A 12,474-nucleotide genomic window follows, 5' to 3' on the forward strand; every position below is an offset into this window, starting at 1 on the left:
GGCTTAAAAATTGAAATGATTATCTTAAGTCAAATCAAATTTCTTCGATCATTACCTGAAAAATATATTTAAAAGCTTAGTGAGGAAATTTCAAGTCGATCAGTCCGCTTCGAGAAAAACGAGTTTAACAATTTCAACAATTTTTTGGAGATTACATTGTTGCTTTAGAAAATAATCTATACCAAATTTCGTGAATATATCTTGTCAAATGTGAAAGTTTTCCATACAAGAATTTGATTCCGATCGTTCAGTTTATATGGCAGCTATATATGTTATAGTGGTCCAACTTAATATACCCTGATCAGGATATACAAATATTTTTTAAAATTCGCAAGTGGATACAATCTCTTTAGTAAAACCAACTGCTAATTTTATTCTCAGAAGAAAATTTTTAGACTTACCGGGCAAGAAATTACAAAAAAAAATATTTCTCGCTATTTTTAAGGATTTTTTTGTTCGAGAGAGCATCTATAAGTTGTCTCCCATAATATGATGATAGATGTGGGATTGTAGAGTAGACTATGGATGTGTTTTTCCAAATTTATATAGTATGATGCTACCAACAAAATCTTTGCAATAACTCTCTTTACTTAAAAGTTTTTCATACACCTCCTACCTTAAATATTTATTTTCTTCAGATATAATTTTTTTGTTTGCTCGCTAGTATCCTAGGTTGCTCTTCTGCATTAGTGTCTCTTTGCTGAAAAGAATATGCATGAGTTTGGCACTAATTGTTGTCGTTGCTTCTATTATAAACTCTGCTTGTCTTTGCAGCTCACTGGAAACATTCCAAATACCATTTCTTGGCGGCTCTGAGGACTTGGTGGTTTTAATTTGCAATTCAGGTGTGCGCCACGAATTATCGAAGAGTGAATATCCGACAAGACGCAAACAATGCGGCCAGGCACTCAAGCTAATGGAAAAGACAAGCTACAGAGATGCCACAGTGGAGAATTTGTCAGGTAATTAATGCTATTACAATTGCACTTCTACTGCTTTTGCTGTTGTTGTTATTATTGTTGGTGCAAGTAAAGCAGACGCTTAATTCGCATTGTGAAGCAGGGTATTTAAATGATGAGCACTGGGTTTGGTAAGCTATGAGGTGGTGGCAGATGTGAAGGAGTGTAAATGGGGTGAGTTATAGGGAATGTAATAGAAATTAAGGAAAGACTTGCTATAATGCTTTTATACAAATTTATCATATTTATAACAAATCATTGTATAATAAAAAATATGATAACTTATATCGTATAAGAAAAAAAAACAGATTATTCCCACATCTTTTCTGTAGAAGAAGAGCCGATAAAGTATATGGAACTCAAAAAAACTTTCTAAAAAAATATGTATTTTGACTTTTCGAGTGTGCATGCTTGTTCCAATGAAATCGCTCTGAAACGAGTTGGGTTTCTGTTTTCCTCTTGCCTGCCTTGAACTTAGCATAGTTCCACTTTACGCTGGAGATCCACTTGTTCTGAAAAAGCTTCATTTTGTCTTATAAGATAAGACTTATTAAATTTGTAAGCCAGTGAAAGCATTCGGGAACTTTTATCTCCATTGTCAACCTGTTGACGATCGATATTCGGAGTTTTAAGTAGAACAAAAGATTGAGGTTTTAAGCTATCCAAGCTGTCTTTAATGGCTTTCATCACAGGATTGATTTTTTAACCTAACCTAACCTAACATAATTTGACTTCTAAACTATTCTGAGCTTAAACTTTCTTTGAACAAACTAAATTTCAAATTGCTCTCTTGAAAAAAGGTATGTATTGCCATCTTTTCGAATATTTAAATAGATTATATCATAAGAGGGAGAGGAAGATATTTAAGAAATATTTGTCTCTGTTTTATATTTATGAAAATTTAAAAAAATTGTATGAGAATGAAAAACCACAAACCCTGTTTTGAGAAAGAAGCCATCAGTATGCAAATTAAAGTTCATAAAATTAGATGACGTAGAAGACTAGAATAAAGATGTGAGCACACGTCAAAGATATTTATGAACCAATGCAAAAATATGTGTTGAAAAGAGTTGCCACCTGATTAAGAAATATTTCGTACAGTAAAGAGATCGAACCAGGCTGGTTTCGTAAAGGTTATCTTCGAAAAAAAATATATATATATATATATGTATGTATATTTTCACCTAAAAGGCAAAACAACGTATTTTCATAAAAATCGAAATCGAGTTTTCTATTGCTTACGACTACATATCATATTTTAATTAGAAATTTGCATCGCATTGCATTACACTTCAGTTATCATAAATGAGTTGCCTAATCAAGCCACTTTTCGTATCGGATTTGGTACTTACGTCGTAATTGCGGAATTTTCGCCATCAAATCTTTCATATTGAAACAAATATAAATTAAAATTTTTTTGAGTAATGTTAATATAAATAATTTTTCTTTTAAATTAAAAAAAAAGTAAATTATTTCCTCAAACTAAACTTAAATTATATTTGCAGTCTCCATGTGATCAATATGTGTGGATTCAATTCAAAAATTAATTTGCTAACAGACACCAGCATGTTCTTTTCAACTATTTCTAAAGCTGACATATTTTTAATAAATAGAAACAGCAAATAAGATACAAAAATTACTTCTATCCCGTATTCATGTCGTTTGTTTCCACATATTTGCTTAGCCGCCAAAAGTATGCAACAAATATTGTATGCATTCGCCTATTCCCATTCCCCAGCAGACACGTCCAATTAAATTACTAACGCTGTTTGTGTTTAGATGTGTGAGTTTTTATTTCCATTAATTGAAGGTGCCCTGAAGGAAAATTCAAACTCCACTAAGGTGGGCTTAATGGGTTTCCACTGAGTTGGAATGTGTCGAATTTATATAATATATTATAGAACCGGTTATTTATAACTTCTAATGAACCCAAAATCATCTTAATTGTATGTTTATTTTCTGGCAGCCCAGACAATACTCAGTCCCTTATCTTTTGAGGTTATAAACGTAAGAAATAGTGTTAAGCGATTCTAGAGTGCTTCGCTTGTGTTTAGAGCAAAATTATTATTTTCTGTAATAACTTAAAAATATTGATCGGGGACGAAAAATAAATAATATATAGATTATACATATTATTCTTTACTCTTCTTAGCTATTTTGCGCTGGGCATGCTCAACAATTTTAAATATTTGTGCTACCATAAATACGTACACATGTATAGTGTATAAATATATTTGTTTATAGTTATGTATGTGTGCTTGATCATATCCCGCAGCGTTTGTTTTAACACTTTGTCGCCTGGCCATTTGTTGCATTCATTTGTCGCTTAATGCAACACGAAGCTGGCGCGGGCTTTGCATAGCAATTGGTTTTGTGTGCGCCTTTGTGTATGCAACAAATAATATAAATAGAAGGCGTGCATGCTGTGACAGGTCAGTTGTGTGCCTCAATACATATGCAAGTGTATGGATGACAGTTCACACACATAACGGTTGTTTGTAAGTCCTAAAACTAAAAGAGTCAGATATAGGGTTATAGTATATACCAAAGTGATCCGGGTGACGAGTAGAGTTGAAATCCGGATGTCTGTCTGTCCGTCCGTCCGTCTGTCCGTCCGTCCGTCCGTGCAAGATGTAACTTGAGTAAAAATTCAGATATCATGATGAAACTTGGTACATTTTCTTGGCTCCAAAAGAAGGTTAAGTTCGAAGATGGGCAAAATCGGCCCACTGCCACGCCCACAAAATGGCGGAACCGAAAACCTATAAAGTGTCATAACTAATCCATAAATAAAGATATTAAAGTGAAATTTGGCACAAAGGATCGCATTAGGGAGGGGCATATTTGAACGTAATTTTTTTGGAAAAGTGGGCTTGGCCCCGCCCCCTACTAAGTTTTTTGCACATATCTCAAAAACTACTATAGCTATGTCACCCAAACTCTACAGAGTCGTTTTCTTCAGGCATTTCCATATACAGTTAAAAAATGGAAAAAATCGGATAATAACCGCGCCCACCTCCCATACAAAGGTTATGTTGAAAATCACTAAAAGTGCGTTAATCGACCAACAAAAAACGTCAGAAACACTAAATTTTACGGAAGAAATGGCAGAAGGAAGCTGCATCCAGGCTTTTTTCAAAAATTTAAAATGGGCGTGCCGTCGCCCACCAAAAACCATATCTCAGGAACTACTCCACCGATTTCAATGAAATTCGGTATGTAATATTGTCTTAACACCTTGATGACATGTACGAAATATGGGTGAAATCGGTTCACAACCCCGCCTTCTTCCAATATAACGCTATTTTGAATTCCATCTGATGCCTTCTCTGTATAATATATACATGCATTAGGAACCAATGATGATAGCGGAATAAAACTTTACACAAATACGGTATTTGAAAAATATGTAAATGACTGATAATGAAATCTCGATTATCACTTTATCGTGCGAGAGTATAAAATGTTCGGTGACACCCGAACTTAGCCCTTCCTTACTTGTTTCATATAATAATGATATAATGGTAGTATAATCTTCTAATTATTTTTTGATAGTTATTTTGAGAAATATTTGAAGGAGGGAAACATTAGTAGGAGACTCGAACTAGTTTCATATTTTAAATGGGTCATAGGAGGGGTCAAGCAGCTGAGAGAACAGCACGATCGTTCTAACCATACTATATACTGGTACATAAAAATGGTATTGAGAAGAAAGAGGAGTGCTTATCTTCTCCACATTGAAAACACAAAACACATAGTATAAATCAATAAATTTTTACCGGTAACGTTAACAAAAAACATTGAATACCTCTCGTTTCTTATTTGGGAAATATCTTTCCTCCTCTTTCTCAACTCGATTTTTTTTATATCCACCAGATAACATTGAGGAGTTACCAAATAAGAGACCTCAGACTATTTTATTTTAATAACCAAAGTATCGAACTTCCAAGGCAAATATTTCGATGTTGGGCGCTAATTTCGAAAAACTGTGAATGCCTTTTTTTCTTCTGACTCAAAAAAACTATGAAAACAATTGCTTTAGTCTAATACTTAGAAAAAGAATCGTGTTTGGCACATTGTGTTGCACTGTCATTATTACATGTCAGTGGCTTTCATTTCTATGATTTCTGAATTCAGATATTTTAAGCTGGGTATAATAGAACCGTTAAGATTTAAACACATCAATGTGATTTTAATACTTAATAGGCTGACATTCCATTATCATGAATATTCCTTTATGCTGATCTATCTTACCTAAGATTGCAGAGGCCTTTCAGACCTAATTTTTCATTATATTCCTACAATTATATATTATGAATAATCTATGGTTATATTGATAGAAAATAGGCATTAAATTTATCCTTTTTTTTATTATGATCTCCAGAATGTAGGATTATTAGACTGTTGCTCTAGTCCTCTGGTAGAGTCCATTATTATTAAACCGATTTGAGTGTTAATCATCCGTAAGACAAAAACTGAATTTGAAAAGAGAACGGATTGCTTAAATTGTCAATATTCGCTTCTTTTAAAATCTATCATAAGTATTTGGGCGGTTTGAAAAATGTAGTATGTCCAATATATGGCTGAGCAACATCGTAATAAGAGAAATAGGGACTATTCTAAGCATACAAAGTGAAAGCATCCAGGGAAGCCTTCACTTACATCAATTTAGTTATGTAGAAATGTTTTAAGTTTTGAGAGATAGTCAACTTAATACTCTTGCAACGTGTTGCTGCAGATTATAGGTATTTATTTTGTTCACCTAACAGTTGTTTGTAATATCTAAACCTATGAGAGATAAATATATGATTATATGTAAGTAAAATATCAGAATTATCAAGGAATAATTTTTTTCTTATATAAAATTCAATATTTTATTAGTTTTTTTTATTGTTACAAACATACACTATTAACAAAGAAATTCTGAAATTTTTGGAAAATAATACTTTAAACTCGGCCATTGCGACGCCATTTCCGGTGACTCTTCGGAAAAAAGATGCGCCCACGTTGGCTGAATAACTCCTTACAGAATCATCTAAGGTAAAAACAATACGTGTTTTAGTTAAAACCTTAACTTAGAACTTGGACGAAGGAAAAAAACTGAAAATTGGATTTTTGCAGACATTTCTACAAAAAAAATTAAAATTTCAGTGAAAATTTCGCATTTTTTTTTGTTTTCAAATAGTTGTAATCGAAAAAATTCTTCGTCCAAGTTTTAAAGAAGTATATCTTAAAGACCTGTGTAAAATTTCATGAAGTTTGGTTGAGAAATTCTCGAGAAAACTTGCCGACCGACTTCAAAAACACAGTTTCGAGAAAAACGCGTTTAAAGACGATGCTTTTAAAGTTCTCCAAACTGTATCTCCGTAACTATACTTCGGATCAACTTGAAAATTTAGGACAATATTTTAGAAGTGTAACCCGTATACCCATGTAACTCCTCAATATTGTGAGAAATCGAAGCATAATTTTTCAAGGCTCTGAATACTGAATAAAAGTCCTAAGTGCCGGTGGTTTGCTTTACGACATAACAAGAAAAAGAGCTTACCTTCGATTGGATTGCACTGAAGCTATAATACCTTTAACAAATACAAACGATCATTAATTTGTTTTTCAAGGTAGTAAAATCTATCCAATTTCTACAGACATTGCGCCAATGCCTTCGGAAATAACCCATGCTAAATTTCATCAAGATATCTCGTCAAATGAATTCTGATCGTTCAGTTTGCGTTCAGGTTGCTATACGCTGTAGTGGTTTGATGTCGACGTTTCCAACAAATGAGCAGCTTCTTGGAGAGAAAAGGACATGAACAAAATTCTAGATTGACATCTCAAAAACTGAGGGTCTAGTTCATGTATGTACAGACGGATAGATAGACACCTCGCCATGCTGATCATTTATATATATGTATGTATGTATATTTAAAGGTCATCGTCGTTTCTGGGCATTACAAACTTCGTGGAAAATATAAAATACCTTTTTGAGAGTATAAAAATATCGAAACATATGAATTAATATCAGAGATATTCTAAAATTGCTGGCAACCTTCTACAAACTCTCCACATAATTTTTTGCTTCACTCTTCGCTTTGCATTCCGTTTGACAGTAGTCCATTTATTCACTTTGTTCGGATGTTGCTTCGGGCGAATGACCGCCTCAGCGCGACAACGCACAGCGCCCAGCGGCAGGCAAATGTTACGAAATGAAGAGCGACTATGATAATTTTTATTGCTGATGTTGTTGTTGTTGTTGTCGCTGCAGCTGCTTCAACATCATTAAACTAGACTGTGTTTGGCTATTAATTTAAATTAAAGTGTGACATTAAAATGCAAAGGTACGAGCACAAGCCTCAACGTACATACATGTATATGAAAACACACACACATACATATATGCGTGCGTTTGTGCGCTTGTGTTTGCTTGTCGTTCATAGACATTTTTTCTACGCACATTGCTGGAAGTCACTCAGACGGTTGTTTGCGTTGTTGCTTGATTTTATTCAACAAGCATTTTTTTGCTTTCTTCCACCACACCGCCTCCTCCGGTGCGCCAGCAAGCAGTGGCATGCTCATAATACATCAGAAATGCTTGCTTGCTTCGTTGGCTCGCTGCGAGGATTTCCATTCAATTCATTTGCATATTCAACAGCGATTCAATTGCAACATTCGCTTGAATTGCACTTAATGTAAAAATTACGCAAAATACTTGCTCAACATTTGCCGGCCCCCGTTGCCGCTACCGATGCTGCTGTGGCTGTTGTTGCTTTTGACGTTAGTGCGCCTGAAAGCACACAATGCTTTGCACGCGCGCTTGAGCCATTGTAGCGGCTCCCCTCAGCACCCTTCAGCACACACAGCCACACACATAGGCACACACAGGCACTTAGCTGGTTAATATTGCTTGCTATTGGCTGCGGGCGGCCTTCTGAAGGGCTGCGTTGATGGCATCTTTTCAGCCGCACCCGGCCTTGCAGCCGCCACCGACGCTTCTGCTTCGCTCACTCTGCTCGGTTTCTTTTAATTTGTAATTCCAACTGTGACAATGCGCACCCTCCTTTCTCACCATCACCACCGATGATGGCAATAGCGACGCTTGAAGTTGGCGTGTCTCATCCCGCGCGCTCGTAATGAAATTATTAGACATTCAAGTAATTTAAATATATCTATGTGTTCGTGTATTATTGCTTGTAAATCTTCGTTTTTTTCGCGCTGCATCGTTTGCATGCCTCAATGCCTGGCATTTCAATGGTGGAGTACTTGACTTTTACTGCGGCGACAATATACACAGATAATTATGTAAATACACGCATTTGTGGGGCGTGTGTGTGTGCTAAGTTGTCAGTGCGTTTTATGCAAAATTTTACAAATCACTGCCGCTTGATTTCTTTTAATTTCAGTGTCATTTACGTCGAATTCTTATGGTGCATTAGACGCGACTTATGCTTAGAAGAGTAGATATCAGCTATGACAATACTAAAAAAAATTTGGCATCTTGTTTGCGGCATACAAAGTTTAGCGCGTTTTTTTTCGAGAAATAATAATTTAGTCTTGAGGATGCACCACGTTCTGGAAGGCATTTTGAAACTTGATGTGAATAAAATAAAGTCGTTGGTTGATGCAAATCATCAAATAACAAACTTGAGATATTGCTGAAAGAAAAAATTTGTCCAAGGAATTTTTCTCCACAAGCACATGAAACGTTCAGGATTAATTGCGAAGCTTGACATTTGTGTTTTGCATGATCTTACAGAACGAAATATTTTTTGTCTCATTAATGACTGTGATTTGTTTATCCAACATTAAAAAAGTGATTTTTTAATTTTGAAGCTTATTGTTGCTGGTGGCGAAGAGTGGGTTGTTAACTGATATTCTTGTTCTAGCAAGAGATGAGAGTCTAAGCAGTATGAACCAGCTTAAACCACTTCGAAAAACGATAGTCACAAAAAAAAGTTTATGCAAAATCGATTTTGCAAAAAAGGCCTCCGTTAGGACCTTCTACAAGACTAAGACTAAGAGAACTCCTCTCATTTTTCACGTCTTTCTGTGCTGCGGGTCCGAGATTATGCGGGATGGAATTAAATGCTCAAGAACAATTAAAGTGTTAACAGTGTCAGATTTCACGACGCTCGCATTGGATATCCCAGCATATCAAAAACCGATGAAAATTTGAAAAAAAAAATTGTTACGGAGGATCACTAGTGTCGAAGTTGCTGAAGAAGTCGGCATATTGGTTAGCGCACGTCATGCAATTTTTCGAAAGTTTTCGGCATGAAGCACGTTGCAGCGAAATTATTTTCAAAATTGTGGAACTTCGACCAAAGAAATCGTCGCATGAACATCGCTCAACAAACGTTGAATGACGTCAATAGCAATCCAGATTTGCTAAAAAGGGTCATAACTGGTGAAGAATCATGGGTGTATGGTTAAGACATCGAAACCAAAGCCCAATCGTGCCAATGAAAGAGCCAAACAAATTACTGAGAGCGCTTAAGGGCATACTAAAAAACGCATATCAGAACATCTTCGAGGATTAGAAAAAATCGCTGGCAGAAGCGCATTATATCTGAGGGGAACAACTTTGAAGTGAACAAAATAGAAATATGAATAAATAATAGTTTTTTGTATTTTTTGAAAAAAATTTAAATACTACTTATTTTTTGAACAGACCTCGTATAAGAATATCGTAAATAGAGAGAATTGGAAATAGTTAGAAAACTTGCAGAAATACTCAGGCCTTTAGAGTTTAGGTTATTTTATGAAAAGTAAAATGGGGACTTGCTGTACCAGTCCTCGCTGGTTTTAATGGAATTTCTTCGGCAATTATTAAACGAAATTATATGATGAATTTGATATGATATTTCAGTTAAAGGTGAAGTTTTAATGCCAGAATTTCAAGATTTTCATAATTTTGAGTCAAATTTATGATCTAAATTAAAATTTGAGGCCTAGAAAACCGAAATTTTAGTACACCTTTGATTTCTACTTTAATTTACCCCATTCGCAATCATTTATTTTTAACAGATCAATTGAAAAGTCTCCAGCCTATCAAAGTTAAAGACCTTTTGTTTGGCAAAGTTCGTTTCTTTTATTCAACATACCTCCCTTCAAGGTCATAATATTGTTTATAGCGACCTTTAAATTTTTCAAAACCGTTCTTATAGTGCGATTTGATTTATGCTTCAAAGACCTCAGTTTCGGCGATCATCTCTTCATTCGACGAAAATTACTGAGCATTGTTTTGAATTCTGAGAACAGCAAATAGTTGTTGGAGACCAAGTTTGGAGAAAACGTTTCCACTAACTTTTGACACGCTCCATTCTCTTGGTGATTCAGTACCTCCTTTTTTTAATTCAATGTGGCCATTTTTCAGCAATTTCGTCCATTAAACGGTTCACTAATGCTATTACCATTTTGAATGTAGTCATTAAAAATTATTCCATGCGCATACTCAAATATAGACGCCATAACCTTGACAGCCGACTGTTGTGTTTTTCGCCGCATTGGAGCAGTGCACTCGGAAGATTGCCGATTAGAAGCCGAAGTGACATGGCTTAGCCATGTTTTATCCATTGTAACATATCGACGCAAAACATATCCAAACACTTTTCCGAATCAACAATTCCTCTTTGTTTTTGGCCAAAAGTAAACTCGCGTGGTACTCACTTTGCACGGAGCTTACTCATACATAAATATTTGTTAATGATATGATGCACACATTTCAGTATCTGCTATCTCGAACAACTTCACTTTTCCGCCATCCAAAACGCTTTTGTGGACTGTTTTGATGTTTTCGTCGCTAACAACATCTGTTAGGTGTCCACTGCGTTCATCGTCTTCGGTGCTCATTTCAGGATATCTAAGCTTAGCATACTAAGCCTAGATGGTTGATTTTCCTAGGGCAGTGTCTGGAATCTAGTAATAAAGCAAAGACTAAGACTTCAGCTAAAAGTGGTTTCCTTTCAAAAAGCAATATTTTATCAATACGTGAAATTCATTTGCATCAATTTATTCACAATAACGAAAGTTACTTCATCAAACAGCTATCATACAGGGTTTGTCTGACTGATTTTCTTTCGCCGCGACTTTACTTCGGAGCGTGCCTTCACCGATTGTATTCGTTAGAGGGCGTTTCTAGCTAACGAAGGAGCGGTCAGTTATCTCCGAGCACTTGGTGTCAGACCAAACATTTTCGCGCGACGTGTTTCTGTGAGCGGTGCAAGCCGAAAATGCGGTGATCGTTAGAGCAGAGGTATGCGATTGAATTCTGTGTCAAGCGTAAATCTGCGACAGAGACGTTTGATATGATCAAGCAGGCCAGTGGCGTAGCTACAACTTCGGGCGCCCGGGGCCAAGGATGTCCCCGCCCCCCTTTATCTACCTACCTACAAGTTTCATGAGGTGGTTCGAACAAAAGTGAATTTTTACAAAATATCTTCGATATTAAGTATATAAAATTTAGGAACTAGAAGCCACGCAAATTCTGAAGTTACAAAATTCTCACAATACGGTTTTTGAGGAAATTGATAGCAAATTTAGAAGACTCTTATTAAAAGCCGTAGAAAAAACCCATTTTCGCTCAATATCTTGTACACTTTTGACACAATTTACAGTAATTTTTGCCCGAATTGGAGTTTTTAAATACCATTTTTGAAAATTTGGAGAAATAAAAGTATTTGTTACATTCAAAGCATAGGGTAACTGTGAGAGTGACACGTCGCTAGACAAAGCAAGAAAAGTGCATTTTTAAGTTCTATTACTATTTTTAAGAAAGATATAAGCTAAAAGATATAAGACAAATTCAAAGACTGAAGAGTATTCGAGTAAAAATTAATATTTTTCATTGTTATTCAGATTATTACGTTGTGAGTGTACAACTCTTTATCTTTTATAATAAATTTTGTAAAAAAATTTGTTGAAGTATTTTTCTGAATATTAAAAAACAGCGAAGATCGTTTTGCCGCCCCCGCGACGTTGCGCTCGGGACAACTGGATCCCAGTTTTTCATGACGGAATTAATTTTTTTGCATTTTTATTATTATTTCACTATTATTCCATTTTTCTTACTCCTTTTTCTATTAAATATTACCCACACTATAATTCGCACAAGTCCATTCATTTGTGAGGCAATCAATTTTTATTACAGTCTCCACTTGAAAGCTGGCAATTACTTAAAAATAATACGAGGGATTTTTTTCAATATTGCCACGAAAAATGCGCAAAAGCCAATTTGTAAATTTGTGTGTCGAACAAATCGCTGATAATATAAAAAATATTGGAAAAGCCGGTGTGTGCATCATCGGTTATTACAAATTACCAAATTACACTTTTACAACGCGCAATTGATTGCTGCCAATATGCGCTACAAAAACAAGAACAAAAGAATGTGAAAAAATAATTTGAAAATGTGAAAAGTTCAATGCAAAATTGTGGAAAAAATTTAGGAAATGGGAGACGTGCAAATAGCAGTAATGAAGCGCTCAATCAAAATTGTGGGCATTTACAGTTATACAGAATT

General features: G+C 35.2%; 1 protein-coding gene across 5 annotated transcripts in view; it reads left to right on the forward strand.

Moving 5' to 3' along the window:
- LOC126760408 (galactokinase-like) overlaps nucleotides 1–12,474 on the forward strand; it is a 72,381-nt gene that overhangs the window by 29,490 nt on the left and 30,417 nt on the right. For all 5 annotated transcript variants that reach the window (XM_050476010.1, XM_050476009.1, XM_050476006.1 and 2 more), the window contains one exon: nucleotides 775–962. In XM_050476010.1, the coding sequence (XP_050331967.1) occupies nucleotides 775–962 (188 nt within the window). The remainder of the gene's footprint in view (nucleotides 1–774; nucleotides 963–12,474) is intronic.

This window comes from Bactrocera neohumeralis, chromosome 5 (assembly GCF_024586455.1).
Source record: "Bactrocera neohumeralis isolate Rockhampton chromosome 5, APGP_CSIRO_Bneo_wtdbg2-racon-allhic-juicebox.fasta_v2, whole genome shotgun sequence".
NCBI classification, from domain to species: Eukaryota; Metazoa; Arthropoda; class Insecta; order Diptera; family Tephritidae; genus Bactrocera; species Bactrocera neohumeralis.